This window comes from Chinchilla lanigera, unplaced genomic scaffold, assembly GCF_000276665.1.
Source record: "Chinchilla lanigera isolate Chin_1 unplaced genomic scaffold, ChiLan1.0 scaffold00012, whole genome shotgun sequence".
NCBI classification, from domain to species: Eukaryota; Metazoa; Chordata; class Mammalia; order Rodentia; family Chinchillidae; genus Chinchilla; species Chinchilla lanigera.
Window position 1 is genome coordinate 16,847,106 of NW_004955413.1, and position 20,700 is coordinate 16,867,805.

General features: G+C 35.9%; 1 protein-coding gene and 1 long non-coding RNA gene across 6 annotated transcripts in view; one reads left to right on the forward strand and one right to left on the reverse strand.

Annotated features, from left to right (window-relative positions):
* Nucleotides 1-20,700, forward strand: part of Slco1a2 (solute carrier organic anion transporter family, member 1A2) — an 88,704-nt gene that overhangs the window by 25,298 nt on the left and 42,706 nt on the right. For 2 of the 3 annotated variants that reach the window (XM_005379051.2, XM_005379053.2), the window contains exons 2-3: nucleotides 17,332-17,452; nucleotides 19,071-19,212. In XM_005379051.2, coding sequence (XP_005379108.1) covers nucleotides 17,393-17,452; nucleotides 19,071-19,212 — 202 coding nt within the window. In that variant the 5' untranslated portion in view covers nucleotides 17,332-17,392. Of the gene's footprint in view, nucleotides 1-13,836; nucleotides 13,926-17,331; nucleotides 17,453-19,070; nucleotides 19,213-20,700 lie in introns of those variants that run through there. The other variant, XM_005379052.1, reaches the window with a different exon arrangement.
* Nucleotides 1,047-18,509, reverse strand: LOC102015826. Of its 3 annotated transcripts, XR_001233042.1 has the most exons (6): nucleotides 18,293-18,509; nucleotides 16,761-16,869; nucleotides 14,413-14,794; nucleotides 6,765-6,922; nucleotides 1,676-1,751; nucleotides 1,047-1,152 (listed from the first exon to the last, which is right to left on the reverse strand). It is a non-coding gene; the product is annotated as an uncharacterized LOC102015826 (long non-coding RNA). The 3 variants fall into 3 exon arrangements; XR_001233041.1 differs by lacking the exon at nucleotides 1,676-1,751; XR_260082.1 differs by lacking the exons at nucleotides 1,047-1,152; nucleotides 1,676-1,751; nucleotides 6,765-6,922; nucleotides 14,413-14,794 and adding an exon at nucleotides 13,368-14,349.

Genomic DNA, 20,700 nt, shown 5'->3' on the forward strand with positions numbered 1-20,700 from the left:
GGCTTGAGTAGGCTTGAACTTATGATACTGCTGTCTCAGCCTCCCAGAGTGCTTGATTACAAGCATGCACCACCATGGCCCACTTAGTACAGTACCTTGCTATTCTAGTGTGATGGTTCAAACTTAAGGCTCTGGAAGCTAAGCAAGTGGACTGGAATTCTGGCTGTAGCCTATAAGTAAACTAGTATCTCTAAATTCTGAGATGCTTCTCTGATAATGATGCTGATAACAACAGCTATCTTATAAAGTTATGTAATCTTTAAGTGTCAACAAGTACAAAGCATTTCATACAGCACGAGGAACATCATGAGATCTCTAAACATTGCAGCAATTTTATGAGGAAATATTTTATATTATTCACACTCTCACTAAAGAAACACAGTATATGTATGCATAATAATAAAAATGCTCAAACTGAATCATTTCCTAAGGGTAATGAAGGGATATCCTTCTGAGCATTTATTTTATCTATATCTACATATAGATTTAAGGACCTATCCTACCATTTCTACAATTTTTGTGATATATTTTTTGCTTTTTAGAAATATATCATGAATATGTTTCTATGTCAATAATGTTTTACCTTGTGAGTTTAAATAGCCACATTTTATTCAGATATGTGTTTTTTCATGTTGTTTGACATTCAGTTTTATTCCCAAGAATTTACTAAAACAAAGCTGTAGTGAATATTCCTTTGTATATTTTTTGCCTATATATTTTTTTCGTGAATGCAACCTCTATAGAATTGGGATTATTTATTTTATATATTTTGAAAAATTTGGTAATTATCGCTAAATTTCCATTATACTTTTCTCATCAGTAAATGAAAGATCTTTGTCAATGTTGAGCACTGTATGAAGAAACTATCATGATTTGATGACTGAAAAATGGTAACTGTTGCATTTTAAAATTCATTTTTTATTAGTACCATGTTTGTAGTACATAACCAATACATTCATCCTGAGAGATTTGTACATGTACATAACACTTCTCAATTTTTTAAATCCCCTTCCCTTCCTTCCCTCCAACCCTCTTATGAAGGCTCTATTTCCATTTTTGTATTCAATTCTTTTTTTCCTTTAAATATCTTTTCCTTCCTTTCCTTCCCCTTTTGTTCCATGCAGGTATTCTTCTTGTACACACAGTATCGTCCTGAAAGAGGTAAAGCCATCATATCACGGTGAGACACACATATCCATGTTTATCACAGTGCAATTTGTAATCGCTATATCTTGGAGGGCCATATGCCCATGAATAGATGAATGGACAAAAACAATGTGGTATTGATATACAATTACATTCTACTCTGCCATAAAGAAAGGCAAATTTTAGATATTTTTAGGCCAATGGATGCACCTAGAGACCATAATCCTAAGTAAAATAAGTCAAACACACAAGTTTAAATAGCGCATTGTTTCTTTTGTGTAACACAAAGTATAAATCAGGGGCAAAACAGAAGATACTAGGAAGTAGAAAAAATTTGTTTATAATTCATTCTTAATTCAGCAGTTCCTAGTGGGCATCACTCTTGTCCCAGGCACTGAATTGAGGAATGGTGGGAAAGGAGCAGGTAATTCAGAGGGAAGTAGGGAAAATTTGGTTCCTTCTTTGATGGAGTTTCAAGGGTAACAAGTGTAAAGGTGTTCAACATGTAGCAATTAAAGGAAGAACTTACCCAGAGGAGTTTCAACCTAGATCAGGGTGGTAGATTAGACCTCCTGAAGGGACAGGGACAGGTGATATTAGGCAACCTGGGAAGGAAGGGCAGAGCAGGGAAGCACAGAAGTGAAAGCTTTTCATACAGGCCAGTGCTTGAAGATCCGGAGAAAATACAGTGTGGTCAGTGGAATACGTTCTCTTGACTCAGGATGAGATGGGAGGTGGTCAGAAGTCAGAGCATGAAAGGTCCCAGAAGCCACAACCAAGCAATTATTTTAGAGATTGAGCTTTTCATTTTTGCAAGACAGTTCAGGTTGAAGCTTAGGAGCAGCTTCCAGGAGAGGAAGGGTACATAAATATAGCCCAGGAAGAAGGCAATGCTGTGGATCAGGCTGGACTTCAGTATGCGTTACTCAGAACTCTGGTTACAAGGGACAGGAATCTAACTTAAACCGGCTTAAACAAAGGGGTAAAACTGTTGACTCTTCTAACCAAAGCATGAAAAGTAAGAGTTTTAGGGGACAATAGAAATCTGGGACTTCAGACTTCTTAACAATCTCTTCATTTTTCCACCTCTCTTTCTGGCTTTTTTTGGGGGGTGTCTTTTCTTTTTCTTTTTCTTTTTTTCTTTTTTTTTTTTTTACTTTATCTTTCTTCTTTGTTTATCTTTACTTCTCAGACTAGTTTTCTTGATAGATAAAAACAATGCTACAGTGATTCTTGTAATTTAAATATGCTTTATCATCTTGACAGAGACATATTTCTTCCCCCTTTTTACAATAATTTTTACTTTTATGGGAGTTTTAGGTACATATCAAAACTGACTGAATTTTCCATATACTCTCTGCTCCAATGGTAGCCTCTAATATTATCAACAGCCTCTACCTCTGTGCTTTTGGTATAATTGATGACCCTACATTGACACATCTTCACCCAGAGTTCCTAATTTACATAAATGTTCAAGTTTAGTTTTAGATAAATATAGAATAACATGCATCACCATTAGAGCACCATTTAGAGTACTTTTCCTGCTCTGAAAATTTTGGTTTCCAGACAGTCACCTTCCTTCTCCCCAAACCTCTGGCAACTACTGATCTCTTTAGTCATTACTAAAGAGATCAGTATCTCTTACTTTTATAGAGTATCATATAGTTGGAATTAAACACTGACTCATTTTTATTGAGTTTACTGTTTAAATTCCAATGGAGCACTTTGATTGGCCTCATTTGGGTTGAGAGCTTACCTATGTGACAGTCAAGCTTGTTCCTACTTCTGATGGTATAATAACTAGCTGGTCAGCTTCTGGTCTTTGTATCAATCAGCTGTGCTCTGGGGATAAAAGGTCTATGCAAATAGTATTGTCCTTTTCATTCAAAAATACATCGTTGAAGTGAGAAAAGTAATACCCAATAAGAGAGGAGCTCTGGGCAACAGAAAGGAGTGGGAAAGGTGTTAAGAAAAGAAATGTCTGTTACAGAGTAAAGTGGATAGATTCAGGAAAAGTGTATAACGTAGAACCAACAAGACCCAGCAATGCATTGCATGTAAGGAAGAGAATAGAATCTAGGATGCTGCTAAAATTCCTGGTTTGGACAGTTTTGTACAATTGTGTTCTACATATTTGTACGATAGTCAAGTTGAGATGTTTAAAGGGGTCTGTAGCTTGGGTCTTTACAGATGATAGTGGAGACAATAGTTGCAGATAATGTTGTGTCACTAAATTCAACACCTACATTTTAGAAAGAAAAAACCCCACAAAAGTAGATGCTGAATTTAGCAACACAGTTCACTGGGCATCCTGATGATAAAATCTTTAGCAAATGATTTACAGTAGTGAGTATCACAGGGGCTGAGGAGTGAGATGATGAAATAAAAGCAGTGATCACAGGTGGCATATTTGAAATTAGTTTTGAACTTTATCGTTTCAAAATGTTAATCAGCCTGCTGCAATTTGGGAGTCTCTTTTGCCAAAGGAAAATATTGACAATATTTCTTATTCCTATACAGGAGCTTTTAAAAATAAAGCTGTTAACCTGTCAAGGATGGTTCTGCTTTCTTTGGAGTTTAATTTACTGTTAAGTGCCGTTATTTTTCTTTTGATTTCTGTTGCTTAAACTTTTTTTCTGAAAGTATAATCTATGTCAATTAAAAAGAAATAGTTGATTTGAATTGATAATAAAAATAAGGGGACAAAAAAATTCTATCATTTGATACAATTTTCCTCAGTGAGTCCCAGGCCTGGATGTGGGAGTTGGTATATGTGAATTCCTGCTTGTTCTGGAAGTTTAAGGAAAGGGTACATGAAGGAGATAGACCTTTGCTTTAGACATATTTGACTTAGTTGAGATATCTTAAATCCATATTACTGTACCATCTACCATTAAATAAGTATTCAGTTCACACTTGGCACTCAATGTTATAATAGAATTGTGGTTTTAAAGATAAGGTAAAGATATAGTTCTGGGCCACAAGAAAGTATAAATATTGTTATATTGTAGTACAGAATAAATATGCACCATAAACTTAACATCACTGGCTAGAACACATGCAATAGTAAAATCCAGATGAGAACGGCAAAAGGAGCTAGAAAAGCTGATGAAATAGCCTGAGCTTGCCATTTTGATGCCTAATATACTGTTTGCACCAGGCAGGACCAAATAAATTGCACTTGGGTAAGTAGATTGACTAATTACTTTACATATGAACTGCAGTTATGAAGATGCTATGATAAAGAGATGTGCTCAGAAAATGGCTTTCTTGTAAATAGAATAGAAAGGAGATATAATAGAAATTCAGGGTTGGAAAATAAAAATCACTTCTTATCACATTGAAAGTATAGCTCTTAATGAATATCCTCAGAACTGGAAACTTCCCCAAGGATGGCCCTGTAGGAACAACCTCAGGAGGAATCAGTTTTTGTAAAGACTTCTGAAAGGATGGAGGTGATGCAGAGTGGATGCTTTCATTGAACAAACCCAAAGTCCCAGGGAAACCTGATATGCTCAAATAGCTTGTTTTTCAACCTAGAGAAACAAAGAAATGTCTCACACTAGATTTTATGTATGATTTAGGGGCACTTTATATTGGCTGCAAACAGATTTCTAAAAAGTCAACAAAGGTTTTGGAGGCTGTGTTGCCAAATATGCTTCAGACAAGATTAAAGAAATATTAATGAAAGAGATGGAAAAGAGCATTGGGTCCCCAAATTTGTATAGATGGTAAGAAGGGAAATAAAGATTCTTAGATGTCAAAGAGGACATATTCTTTTCGGTAATGATGTAGTCATGAAGGAAAAGGATCTCCGTATGGACCTGTTGCAGATGTGCATTATGGGTCATGAGTATGTTTTGTGGATGGACAGAAAGTGAAGAATGGTAACCACAAGGGAAGGATGTGCAAGACTGGAATATTGTTCCAAAATCTTCACTTCTGCCTTTAGCAAAGTCATCCATTCACACCTTTCTTCATGTGTAACACCCAATGTGATAGTGTCGAGATGGGGGTTTTAGGGGTTATCTAGGGCTAACTTAGGACCTAATAGGGCCTTGATGCCCTGCAACTAATATCTTTATAAAAGAAGCGACACTAGATAGTTTACACTGTCTTTCTTTCCCTATGCCAATACACAAAGCATTTACGTAGGTTCCCAGTGAAACAGTGTCTTCCTACAAACCAAGAGGAGTGGTCCTAGGGTGAAATCTACCTTGCCAACACCTTGACCTTGGACTTTCCAGTCTACAGAATTGCGAGACATAAATTTCTGTTGTTGAACTCTTCTAGTCTACGGGATTATGGAAACCTGAGCCGACTAAGGCAAGGGCTATGCCCACAATTGGCAGAATGTCATTCCCATCAAATTGTATTGATGAAAAGTATCATACAGAGTGCCCCCAGACTCAAGGAAGCAGAAATATAGGCCTCACCTTTCTGTGGGGATGATGGAAAGTCATAATGCAAAAGAGGTGTTTGACCGGGATATTGTTGCAACAATCTTTAGAAAACACTCTGTTGCTTAGCTCTGGCAGGGGCCTGGACTCATCAGGTGGGAAGCCTTGGCCCTTCAGAGACATTCTGGATGTGGGTAAAGGCATATGTACTTGTAATTATGTCAGTGATGCTGATGTACTGTACTCTTGTGAAAAGAGTACACATTTGAGTGAAGCAGTTGCATGGGGCCAAAAGCCGTTTCTCAGGAGGGATTCTTAGGTGTGCGGTAAGTAACCAAACTTCCTAGTGGCTAAGAAAATGAATGTGTAGAGTCTAAGCAATTTGTATGAGTAAGGTGAACATGAGCCAGTAATGAGGTAAAAGCTGGAGCACATTGGTTCCCCTCCTGTTACTCTTCTAAATTTCTTTTTTTTTAACTTTAATGTAGCACCTCTGTTGGTGTAGGTAGAATATCCAGTGGGGTGACTTTTATTCTTAAGAGTATGAGCAAAACCTCAGACTGTGGCTGCTTTATTATTCAACTATCACCACAACTGAACTACAGAAAACTAAGAGATGCCCCTGGAACTCAGTTTAATTCTAAGCATATTCTTTCTTGTGCTCATTGTGTAAACTGGAACCCTAACCTCTCTTGATAATTAAGGTCAGTTACTCCTTACTCTGCTGGTCTCTTGTCTCAAGGAACTTGATGTTCCTGAATAGCACCCTCGAAGCTAAGGAAACTCCTGATTTACTCTCTGGTGAATGCTCCCTTCCTTGCAGACCCATATCTTGTGATATCTACTCAGATTTGAGTTTTGGTACTGAGAAATACAAATTCTGTAAGAGAATAACATTACGTGAGACTATCCCTGCTTCTACAATTTGGTTCCCAGGAAAATTTCACTCTTTACTATGCCACAGAACTAAAAATTAGTCTGAAGTCTACTCCACTCCAGGGATTTGTGCTTCATCCTTTCAGAGTATCACCCAAGCTGACTCCGCAATTTGTGCCTTTAAAAGATTATTTCACTACTCTCGTTTTAAATCAATAGTCCATATACTTGGCTGTTCATTGAGGAAATACTTGTGGATATTTTTTATTTAACAATAATATTATGTTTGAATAATTCTTTAAGCTTTTAAATCAATATTTTACTGTATCATATTTTTCTCACCCGATTCTCCTTGCAGCTTTAGTGATGATTTCTTTATTTTTGTTTTCCTTTTACATTTGAACTTGATTCCATAGTGTATAATTTCAATTCCATACTTACTGGACTTTATACTGATTTTTTTACTTCATTAAGCCATTACTGAGTCCAGAATGCTAATTCTAAATAAGAGTAAACACACACGTCAACTTCTCTCCTTCTTTTTTCCTTTTTACTAAATATTTCTGGAACATGAATGACAGAGTCTAAAAAACAACAGATGTTAAAACTGATGGATTAAAATTGGAAAAGACATGGAATATTTGGATCATCTTCAAGTAGCTCTCCATAAACTTATTACCTACTAAGAAAAATAATAATAATAAAATAATAAGTTTATACCAAGAAAGCTGGTAAATACACTTTAATAATGTGATCAAAAGCCAATGTCACCAATAATGAGACAATTCAATCATCCTGTGTCTCAGCAATTACATAAGGCGGAATAGCACTCCAAGTATTCTTTTGCTTGGTGTATAATTAGGACCTAATAATGAAGAAATATCAAACTCAGATTTAATATTTTGAAAAACAGCTGATGTATTGACTTTAAAAGTTAAGAAATGTTACCCCACTTAAAAGAAAAGCCTGAGAAACTGTTCTTAATGAAAAGAAACTAGAATGATACGTCTCAGTACAATGTATGGTATTATATTGGATTAGGTGCCAAGTCATTTTAAAAAAGCAAAAACAACGTCATTAAGACAATTTATATAATTTGAATACAAAGAGTGGATGAAATATTAGTATTGAGTCAATGCTAAATTCTTGGGGGCTGGGGATTTAGCTCAGCGGCAAAGCGCCTGCCTGGCAAGCGCAAGGTCGTGAGTTCGGTTCCCGGTACTGGAGAAAAACCAAAAACCAAAATAAATAAATTCTTGGATTTTTCTGATTGTGTTCTGTTTATTCTGTCATGCTTTTAGAAAATATAGAAATACTTAGAAGACCATTTTTTCAATGTATTCAAATGGTTTCAGAGAAGTGTCTGTCTCTCTCTCTTTCTATCATCTATCTACCTTGTATCTATTATCAAGACAGGGGGTAGAGGAAGAGAAATCAAATGAAACAAAGCACAGTTAGAGGCAGTTATTAAAACAAAACTAGTACCTAAAGAAGGAGATTAAATGAGTAAAACACCATACAAAAGCTCTATCTTAAAGTTCATTTTTGGACTGGCATATAAACTGGTACAAACAGGTACAGCATATTGAAGATATGTTCTCACTAAGAATCAAGGCTTGTGGTATTTTGTTTTTAGGCAATGTGTGTGTGTATGTGTGTTTGTATGTGTGTGTGTAAGCACTAAGTGTTCTGCATACATACATGCTATATGATGGATGTTTGTCTATTTGCTAAAAGAGGACTTGATGGGATCAATGTTTGCTAATCTTTTTGTATTATAGACCTGTCAAAGACTTGCCATTCCAGAAGGATTGGTTTACATCTTCTAGGTCCATTCATTGACTTTTTCCTCTCAAACATTGTCCCACTGAGGTGGTTCAAGCTCAAAACCTGTGAATTTTTGTTTGGGGTAGTTTTGTAGGGAATACAGAACTAGAATTCCAAAGTACAAATAAATGGCAAATAGGCCTAGAGGTTAAACTATTGCACAGAAACTATTACTCCATATTACTGAAAGTCCTATAATCATGATGGGCATGCCTCTGAAATCACAAGTCTAATCAATAATACCTGGGCACACATCGTGTGTTCTGTGAACCCAAATAGAATCAAAGATTTCAAAAAGGCTGTTTTTATACTAACAAGAGGGGAAAATGTAACCAGTGTGACCTCAATAGAAATTTCCCTAATGCTATTAAATTTAATAGTATATCAAATCATCTACAAACTGTAGTGAAGTGGCTGGAAACGAAGACATTTGTCTCTCTGCCAATTACAGTGGTGCCCTCATGACCAGTTCTTCATTTGACAATGGTGGTCTAGAAAGTTGGACATTACTCTCTGGGGGTTTAATCCTTGATTGTGTTGTTTTTCATTATTTCACAAATACCTACTTTGAAAAAAAGTGATCACATGAAAGGATATTGATATAAAAACAAAATAAACTTTCCTAATTGAGTTACACTCTTAGTATTTACTCCAAAGTGAAAACTGAAATGGCTTCCACAATGGAGCCCAGTGTTTGGAAACTATGCCATTGGAGCTGTCTTGCAATAAATAACCTCAGGAGGAGAAGCTTTCAATCTTCGGAAATACTGAGAAAGTCTCTTTACTTGAGCAGATAAAAGAAGGTATATCTATGTGTAAAGGGTGAAAGTTTTGATTACAGTGAAAATCCCTTACCCAATGTAATTGTGGAAACCCAAGATAGAAAATATACTGGTCCTTATAGAACCAATAAATTTGGAGAATATCAACTCCATCTTTTGCCTAGGTCCTATATAATAAATATTACAATTTCTGGAAATAGCCCACAAAGGTGAGCATTCCAAAGAAATTCCAGAGCTCCCATGCCCTTTATAAATATATTCTACTTCCGTTCTGAAACAATGGAACTTTATCACAGTATCAACTCCTTCATGCCCTGTGATTCTTCTTTATAGGAAACTGCCAATGCACCATGTAATAACAAAGCCTAGTTTTTACTATGTTTAGTGGTCCTTTTACACATATTTTTCAAATAAAGCAAAATGTGAAACTTAACCCTCATCACCAGCTGGAATCAGGAGTTAGTCATGCACATTACCATAACCTTAAGCCTATGCAGAATAAGAGCTTTATGGTCTACCCTAAGATAAGAAATGAGTGTTTTCACATCCTGCAGTGATAATGACATAAATGATTCAGCCTTGAAGACAAATCAGTGACACCTACCTATCAAATATTACCCACTTATACTTAACAAATCTTGAAATAGTTTTTGAAATGTGTAAAAAAATTAAATTTAAGAAGCAAAAAAGTTCTTTCAATAAAATCTACTTTTTATATACTTAGATGGCTATAATCAGTGGATGCAAATAATAATTAATCTCCTGCTATAAAAGGACCTTGCCATGTATGCTACATGTGAAAAGATAGGAGTCATAGCTCTCTGTGTGCAGAGAACTGATCACAGCACTGGGAATAGCTAGTTTAGCAAATGTTTTAAAGAGATATGAGAGAAATAGCACTTATGTCTCAGTGACCCAAGAAAACATGAGCCTGATGGGATAAGAAGGTTGTGTGTACAGAGCTCCAAAGTAGCAAATCAATTAAATCTTTCCTCTTCCAGATCCAGTGTCTCTGCTTTTCTGCATGTGGATGCCATAGTCATGCTGAAGACTCTAGCTCTCTTGATCTTCAGGCTCATGTCTGACCACCCACTAGACTACCTACCTAGAGGTGACCCATAGGCACCCGCACTAATCATGTCAAATATGGAGCCTATTCTCACTGCTAATGCTGTTCTTTCCCTATATTCCCCAACTCAGATATTCATAGTACCATGCTAAATGCCCGAGAGTCATCTTTAGTATTTCTGATTCTTCATCTCATGCACTCAGTCACTACTGGCTGATGTTAATTACACATATGCATCAATTTTAGCAAAAAGTTTGTCTAAAAATAGATGTTATGCATTTGGCTTCACACAGACATACTTTGAAAAGTAAATTGGAGTTTATTACACACTTGTTACTATAAGAAAAATCTGATTGATGATGTTTGGAGTTTTTATGTGTAAACACTGTAAAAGATTATTGAAAAGTCAGTAAACTTACTCATTATATTTGAGTTTTCTTTAAAACTGAGGAAATATGGGAGTGGGCTTTGTTTGTTTATTTGTAGGTATTTTTTTAAATTTGAAAAGCCCATCTAAATATAATTCTTTTTGTTAGTATTTCAGAAACATGGAACCATAAATTAGGTACTAGCTAAAAATTTTGAATAGAAGCATACAATTTACTGATCAGGCTAATTCTGAAAGAAGTCAATAACATTACTTCCCTCATGTTCCTCATTAGGTTATATTTTAACAGCAGTGCTCTACATGTTTCCTATCTTTACCTAATGTCCCGTACGATGTACAAATAAAGCAGCACATGACCACAGCTTAAGATTTAAAATTGTCTCATGATCCAGACAATTATGCTGACAAATTGTATTCAGCTGAGTGGTAAACTGAGCAAGGTGAGTTAAATACCCACTTGTCCGGTAAAAATTAGTCCCTGAACATCTTGCTTGATATTTACTCAGAGTTCTAAACTGTTCCTTTTGCAAAATTTCAGCAATTATTGTATTTGTCAATCCAAAGTAGAAGTCTGAGTTAATCTCAGTCTGACATTTAAACAGCAGCCAGTTGAGAAATTAGGAGCAGTGACTCTCCGTGCTTCCCAGGTCTCACATTCAGTAGTTCTAGTTAGGAAAGTTTGCTGTCCTAAGCTAATTTAGTAATTTAATCCCAAGTAATCAAAGAGCTGGGAGAGAAAGAGGAGACAAAAAAGTGTCAGAGAGAAAGCAAAATAGGTAAATAAGAAACAACCCTCAAAATTAGTTAAAACCACAGCATTAACATGCGTCTAAAGTGTGCTGCATTCATGCTGCAGTTTTCAAGATTCAGTGCCAATAATGATTTTATTTTTCTCTCTGCCATTTTTAAGCGGAAGCACAATGGCAAGCAGAAATACAGAAACAACACCCAGGATTTGGAGGTAGATTTACGTATGTTGGCCAGCATTGATGGGGAGCATTCCCAGGATATCAGGCCCCAATCTCTGGTGGTCTAGGGCTTATGATGGATAAGCAAGCCGGAAGTACAGAGGCAAAATGGCTAGTTCATTGGGGATTGGTTTATGTAATGTGCTTCATAGGGACCAGTTGTACATCACAGTGACCAGTCGTTTCTAAGAGACAGGAGCAACCGGAACTGGAACAGGAGCTATTACCTGGGCAACCAAGAAACTGAAGTATGCTGGCTGGCAGGGGAGCATTTTCTGTTATAGAAAAAATGTAATGACCTTAAGGGAAACAACAGAGAAATCACCAAAGGAGAAAACAGTCAACCATATCCCCATGCAGACTCCTTCTTAAGATTCTAAATTGTTACAAAAGCCTGTGGCTGGTTTGTTTTTTCTTTTTCAGGTTTTTATTAGCATATGGTTGCAAAACATAATAATTGCATTCATCTTGGAGATTTAGTCCATACACACATCTCACCATAATCATTTTTACCTCCCCTTCCCTAGCTACCCTCCTGTCTCCACCCACCCCCACATCCTTTTCCCTTCTCTACAAATTCTACCTCCCTGTTTCCTGGCATGACACAGCTAGTTTAAAACCAGGCTTCTGAACTTGTACTCAGTTTCAAAGCCCAAGTACTTAAATCTGCCATGCTATAGCCTATGACAGATGGACTGCATATTCAGCTGAAGCATTTTCATTAATCTCCTCTTTCTACTACTTAGCCTCGACTATCTGCATTCTGGCAATAACTATTATTCTGATATAATTACCTCGCCTAATAGCTAATAAAACCACTTGAGAGCAAGCGCGTGTTATTTACCTTTGTAACCCTAGCACCTACTACTGTGCTTGGAATGCATTAGGGTCTTAATAAATATTTGTGGAATGAATGAATAATAATCACTGCCATTGACATAATGACTGCTTCATTCCAACACCATGCTAGGGGCCTAAGGAGAGGTTCACAAATCAGTATTCGTAAGAATTTTATAAAGTAGACATAAATAAATATTCCAACATCACCAAGAAAGAAAAATAGGCACAAAGAGTTTGTAAATAACAAAACTAATCTGGGATTAACTGAATTCCCAAATCTAACATTCAGGCTATATGTGACTACCTCCTTCTTTCAGTTAATGTGTATAAAAAAGTACTTAAATGGGCTGGGGAAAATCTAAACAATTTATTGAATTTTCAGTTACTTTTGCATCTTTAGAAAGTGTTTTCTCTGTGAGTAAAAAAGAGTTCCGTCATTACTTCCTATTGATTGAATGTATATGCATATTTTTGTATCTAAATCTGTCTATAAAAACAAAGGAATTATAACTGAAATAGCAACCTGAGGAAATTAAAAATTCCTGTAGCTTTCAGAGAAAAACTAGAGTTGGACATAAAGTGATCAAAACAGATTTGATTCAGAAACTATTGCAACACCGCAGAAGAACTTCAAATGGGTCCAAATCTGAAGACAGTGGGATTTATAGGCAAAAAGAGGGTAACATTTGGTGGTCAGAAAACTACTAAGGGAAAACATTCAGGGTGTGGTGGAAATTCTAATTACTTTGACATAACTCTTGCTGAAGGCTGCCAGCAGTCAAACATCAGCTAGGGATGGTGAGAGATGAAGCAGCTGATCAAATAATGAGGTGCTCAGGTACCAAGCATGAGGAGTCCTCTTTAAACCAGGTTGGCATGAATCTCTGCTCCGTTTAGAAAATGTAGAGATGGACACAGAAGTCAAGACCTTGAGGGCTTAAAAGAGCCTCATTAGACTTAAATCAAAGAAGATCTCTGGTTGTCACCAGTGTGGGAAAATAGCTACTCTTATAATTAATCATTCTCTAGTACTGCAGTAGAGAATATGAATTGATGAAACACAGAAGTAGATATTGTTTCAACTTTATTTCTCTGTGTTTTGGGCCAGAGTTAGATAGCACCCATACAAAGTAACAAGATAGGTAATGTATTTTTACTGTTAATGAAGGGTTGCCTGTGTTCCAGTCTTTAATTTGCATGGTTAAACCATTTATAGTGCAATACTTTAATGCCCATTGCTTTCTTCCCTAATTTTGCCTGAACTGGTGGTACATTTCTAGTACCTCTTCTGAATACAAAAAGTAAAATAAAATCTCCATTTGTAAGGCTGACATGCAGAGTTCATTGTTTTCTTCTCTGACAGAAATGAACCAATAGAAATAAAGTAATTTGCTAGGCATCACACAAAAAGTCTTTGTTGATTGTACACGTAGTTGCTGGCACACACTTGCTTTTTTGGTATTGGTTCAAAGCATTTCAGTGGGATACTGCCCAAAAGGGCTGTTCTTTCTTCTGAGAACTAGAGGCTATTTGAAGATTGTGGAAATACTGTATGTGATTTTTTAAAGAGTTTTGCTGTGTGACTCTCTTTCATCCCAGGGAAAGGATCATCTCTTAAGTCTTCTTCATGTATGTACTACAAGTAAAGCCTTTATTTCATTAACTCAATGGTACAGAATGAGGTGAAATAAAATGGATGCATTTCTACCAGCTGATTTCTAATAATCACAAACTTGTCAATATAGTATATAAACAAAACTGTCTATTCATTTTGTTAAATGTTGCATTCTCTTGTGACTAATATGTCTTATTAGGTGCTGGCAACCATGGAGTATCAAAAACTCCAGAGTGTTGCATGTTAGTGGGTGTAAAGTTTCAGTCACACCAAGACATAAAAGTTCTAGAGATCTGCTATTAAACAATGTATTTATCTTATCTCATCTATAACTCTGGATTCTACAACACTTCAATATTTGTTAAGAGGGTAACTTTTCTGTTTTGGGGGGATTTTCTTGATTTGTTTTATTTTGCGTTGTTTGAGTTGTTTTCACCACTGTAAAACAAACAAAACAGAACAATTTAAGAGCTGTGACAGGTTACCCGGGAAGAAACTCACCTTTGTGAGCAAAAACATCTGTTACCATTTCAGTGCTGAAGAGTTAGAGAAATGAGACAGTTCTCCACTTAATAAAGCTTTGCAAGTTGTTTTTATTAGCAGTGATGATTGACGTGGACTTGCTGAGGTGATTTTGGGTGATCCAGGGAGCAGAAGTCACTGAGTAAACAATACTGGGCTAACAAAAGGGCTCTGTCTGGGTGTTTGGCGCTGGTCTCATGTACATTCCTCATGTGGGGTCAGCTTGTTCAGTAATGACTGTGATATAAGGTATTAGGCTTCATGAATTTTGTTGAATAAAATGAGTCTGTTTTAGTCATTCATGTTTTTCCTCCATGAAAATGTTTAAGATATATATAAAACAATAAAATGTTTTCATGGCCTAGGTTGACAAATTAGAAAACAAATTAGAGTTAATTTATTCCCATTGAATTCTTTTGAGGTCAAGACAGCTGTTTATAAAACATCTCTCAATATAGTAAAAATATCTAAACAAATCTTCAAGGTATGGTGACAAAACTTGTTCTGGATGGTTATTTACTGTCAGTTCCTGCAAGGAACTACAGAATTCCCCACGTGGTGATGTTTTGGGCACTAACTCCAGCTTTTATGCCCTACAACTATAATATGAAAAATAATCTAGAACAGTCATATTTTTAGCTGTTTAAAAAAGTGAGAACACCAGGAGGCTGAGGCAGAATTGTCATAGGTTCGCGGCTAGCCTGAATTACACAGGAGCTCCGGTCAAAAACTCCAAAAAAAACCTGAAATTGAAAACGACTTTGGGGGCTGGGGATTTAGCTCAGCGGCAAAAGCGCCTGCCTGGCAAGCGCAAGGTCGTGAGTTCGGTTCCCGGTACCGGAGAAAAACCAAAAAAAAAAAAAAAAGAAAACGACTTTGGGAGCTGGGGATTTAGCTCAGCAACACAGCGCCTGCCTGACAAGCGCAAGTTCTTGAGTTCGATTCCCGGTACCGGAAGAAAAGCAAAAAAAAAAAAGATATTTAAAAAAAGGGCTGGGGATATAGCTCAGTGGCATAAGCACCTGCCTGGCAAGTGCAAGGTCGTGAGTTCGATTCCCAGTACTAGAAAAAAAAAAAAAAAAGAAAGAAAACAACTTTGACATGGGAGAATAAATTATCTTCCCTATACTTGTTAGAGTGACTGCATTGAGTTCAGATATTGGGAAGAATGGAAAAAGGATAAAACTCAGGGCAGAGAGATTGTCTTGTAAATGCATACAGAGGAAGATATGAGCAAAGTTGAGAGGTTTATAACTCAACCAGAGTTGGTATAAGATTAATACTATATTTCTACTCAGTTAAAATCATTTGATTCTATTAATTTTAACAAAACAGCTATCATTTATTTGCATTATAGTTAAGGCCATTTGGTATTTTACAGGGGGCATTTCAGCATAGTTCCCTTTATACGGTCATTCCAAGTTGACAAGAATATTTTTACGACTTCTGCCCATAACCTATGATTTTTTCTTTTACCACCTCTGTAGCAAACAACTTTCATTTCATTGTGCATTGCTGATTCTATTGCAGTGTTTTATTTAAAAGTTTTACCTTTCCTAATAAATGTAGAAATTCCTAGTAATCGAGGTCCAAGTCCCCTCCCCAGAGATATACACTTCTCTAAGTAATTTACATTCTCAACAGGGTAGTTTGACTCTTACTCACTACTGAATTCCCATGCCTAGCACAATGACTACCACAAACATCGTAGATGTTGAATACACATTTCTTTTATCTGTAAGGAAATCAGTAAAGAGAACTAAGTTCAGACATAATTGTTCCATTGTGATTGCCCTAATGCATGTGTTAACAAATTTAGAGGTGTCAAACAGGTTTTCTAAAACACTGCAATTCAGGATTACTTATTGAGTGGCACTGTTCAGAGGATATTAATAAAGTAATACAAGGGATACTGTTAAGATGTACTATAATACTGATAACTTGAAACAGACTTATCAAAATAAAGTATTTTTAGTGTTAAATATTGTCCCACTTTCAAAACACAAAATAGATAAAATCTTTGATAAATTAGTACAATTTAATAATTTAAGTCATATTTCTATATTCCACATAAAACTTTGAGGCTATATATTATGTAAATTAGATATACATCATCTATACTTTTTACATATATAATCTATGGATATGTGTATATATATGTATCTAGATGCATGAGTTTGTGTGTAATTGTATATATTCACACACACATACACACGCACACACACATACCTCCATATGTGTGTTTAACCTTCTTCCATACCTTATATTGCATAAATTGGTGTTGTAGGATTCTTCCCCAGACCATAAAATTATCTATTATTACTTACACTAATCCACGATTAAAATTCCATGCCTCTTCAGATTTCTGTGAATCAACAGGACTCCAGAAAGCATTTCCTTTCCTGAGACTCCAGGGAAATCTTGGAATGCAAAGAACTTGAAGAGAAAAACATGGCCCATTGGAGATTTCTGAGCCTTTGTAGGCTGCTAAAACAGATCTTTAGCACAAACACAGGCCAAAGTCTTTATATTCTTAAAGCAAGGATTTTCATGTAATGCCAAGGAGATCACTTTGATTCTGTTTGTTTTGGCTAAAGAAATGAAAAATTTTGTTTTAATCATGTAGTTTTTATTTTACCAAGGGACTGTAGAAAAATTATGGGACTAGTTTTTACCTCACTAATGATTAACTATAGTTACTTACAGTAACTTTTTAATGGAGTTCAACACCTAAATCTTCTCCAACATCATGGTTTTCTCTATCTGAATCAAAAGCTTCACCGGTATTTTTATAATGCAGTGTATTATAATGATACTGTTCAGATTCAGTAGTTTTTCAAAAGAATGACAACTTATAAATTTGTGAGTGATTGATGAGATCTTTGTTTCCTTAAAAAGGCAGAGCTAAGACATATCAAGATTTAAAACATAAATATCTTGGAATAATCAGAAGAACAACATGGGAGAATCTGAGAAAAGAATTGAAACTCATAGAATAAGATGTCTTTCCAAGGTGAAGGTATGGACTCTATGTATGTGTGTGTGTATGCAGTATTTTTTAACTCAGTCCTTGTAAAAGTGCTCTAACTACATAAAAGTGGTCTAACATTAATATCATACTACCTGATCCAATGATTATCTCTTGTTTTAAAGAAGTTGGCTTTATAACAGAGGATGTGTTTAAGCAGGATCATTAATTATATGAGCAATTTAATCAGACATAGTTTTGAAGGACTTATAAAAGGAAGAATTTAAAATTTCTTAGGCACACATAATATTGTGTGCAGACTTATTTGCTAGGAAAAAGGGTTAATCCAGTGCTCGTGCTTGACAGGTTTTTAATACAGAGGAACATGGGAGGCACTCCTAGAAAGCAGCTCCTTGGACAGAAATGCTTGGTGGACCAGTATACAAAGATTAATTGGCAATGGCTCAGGAAAACAGATATTTTCTTCAAACTTTGGCAATATAAGAATCAGAACCTCAAAGAAAATGCCTATGTGTTGGCTATTCAGAAGATAGGTATTATCTGTAGAACAGTGCTATTTCCTAAGCAGAATATGCAGGGTGGAAAAAGTACAATATATAATAAAAGTCTGAAAGATTTGGCCAAAGAGGAGAGAACTGAGTAGGAACTATCTAACAGGGAAGCTAGAGGGGAAGAGGTTACCAAAGAGTAAAAAAGTGTAAGGTTGCAAATAGAGGAGAGGGGCAATAATCAATGAGCCAGGATTTCAGAAATTGAAAGAATGTGTTCAAGAGCATAGATGAAGGGAATTTATTGTACATGAAAAGGAGAGGAAAATTAGAGTGGACAGGAATGTAACAATACATCAGGCAAAGCAAACTTATTACTCACAGGTAAGCAGTGAGGATAAACAGAAGCCTAGGATTCATGGCGAATTGGGTTCCCAAGGTTCAGAAAAGCTATCCAGGCCGGAAGGAGTCTCATCTGTGCATGGGTCTTGCTTTGTGCCACAGCTGAGGAACCCCAAAAGAGCTCCTTGGTTTAGATACCACGAGCATGACTTGCATTGCTGACCTCAAGTGTTACAGAACATTCAGTCCTGGGAACAGTGATGGTGTAATTTAGATTGTTCTGGACTTTTGATCCATTACTGTGCGTGCAGTACATTTTGCACAAGAATTCCAAGACAGAGGAGGAAGAGGTGATTTGGCCACGGTCATCTGGAGCTCTGTCCTCCTCAACAGAAAACTTGAGAAGATTTGCTATGGCAACAATGTACTTCTGCATTCTTTGTTTTTAACAATTGTATATATTCATTTACACTACAGATAATACTGTAGAACTGAACATCCATTGGAATCAATAGCTGTGTGTCACTTAAAATGATTGCTTATTACTCAGTATGAATGAAGTATGCATGTAAAATAATCAAACTGGAACTACCTACCAAATTCAATCTCACTAATCAACTAATTCTATTTTGAGTTCCTGGAGAGAAAATAATGTCATAACAGATCAGAACAGAACACATTTAATGTTTCCTGTAAGTTTAGGAGTTACTTAAATTGGACCAGAATATGTCTTGCTTTAGAGAATATTTTACCAATAGATGTCAAATATATGATTTAAATATAAAATTTTTATATCTGTTGTTTTTTTTTCTTCCTAGATGTTTCTGTTGGCATTAACATGTGCATATGTATCCAAAACATTATCTGGATCTTACATGAATTCCATGCTCACACAAATAGAGAGACAATTCAATATCCCAACATCCCTAGTTGGATTTATTAATGGGAGCTTTGAGATTGGTAATGAATCATTTTTGTGTTACTTTTTCTGTATCTTGTTTAATCTATGGAGCTGGTCTGAAATTTGTTCTCTTTCTTTATTGCATTAGGCCATGTTAGTCTGACTGAGTTATGTATCTTCTAAAACTGAGTTGTCTGACTATGCTTGGAATATGCTTACAAGCAATTCTAGTATTAAATAGTAATATTAATAAGTAAATATCATCTTGTATCCTACCACTTTCCTTTTTATTCTAAGAGTTTCTTGGCTATCTGCCAAGAGTGGCAGAGTACTTAATTTATATTTAAATATATAATTTGATAATACTAAGGGAAACTAAGGTCTCTATCTTTGTATTCATAAATTATTGGGGAAGACCAAAGAAATTTGTTTTCTCAAGGAAAAATCAAATATTTTTCTTCTCCTCTTGTCTCTAGGGGATTGACAGTTCTTTCTGCATGCAGAATGAAAAAGAAACTTCTTCCCTGGCTCTCTGAATTTATTTCATAAACAGTCCTTAGGGAAGAATAAAGCTTATTCTTAGCTTCACATTTTGGGAGATGAATGGGAATTTGTAAGGACAGAAGGTAGAAAGATTTCTTTGAAAATAAACTACATAGAAATATTATGCTATTCTTTTCTAGTTTGATAACAATTTTGACTTCCTTCAAGGGGAAAGTTACCTTTAATGCATTTAGCCAAAATCAAAAGGAAAATCTTGATCAGAGAGAAGCAAAACTGAAATAAATGATGTTTGATGTTGTCTCTTGGTGATCAAGTCCTCAAATCTTACTCAGTCCCTTCCATGCAATACAGCTAGAACTCTCCTCTCAGTCCTGGTATAGGCTAGGCTTAAAGTCCAAGTGAGAGCATAGGTGCAATCAGAAAATTCTGGGTGTGGTACAAGTGGTTGTTCTTTGTATGTAAGGCCCCCTAGGATCACAGAAGAGAAAACGACCTCACTTAGGGAAGACAGACTCTTGAAGAGTGAGTAAAAGTTTTCCAGGTGAAGAAGCACTGTAGTACATGCAAAGATTATTTCAATAGAAGAAGCACACATGTGAAGCAGTCTACTAGCTTGTTTGAGGAGCAGTACTATTGATTGTTAAAATTTAAAGTGGCAGCTGTTCTCCAGAGCCTAGAGAAATGGGCAGGGGTGAAAAATGGAGAGAAATGGGCTTGCTGTGGAAATTATCTGTCTTCCTGTAGGTGAGGGAAAGCAGCTAAGGATTAGAAGGGTTATTAATCTTTCTGTGACGAGCACCCCTTAGGTAATCTGATATCATATGATCTCAGAATAATATTGAATAATAATATTTTAATTGCATAAAGTAAGCTAATTATATTGAAGTAAAACTATCAAAACAAACAGTGCATAACAGTAGAATTTGTGCTTTTTATCAACACATTGAACATGTCATAATTTGAAATAATTATTAGTGTTGGTAACATATTTGCCCCTGTAGTGCCATATGCAAATATCTATTGTACCTCTGTCGCTAACAGTT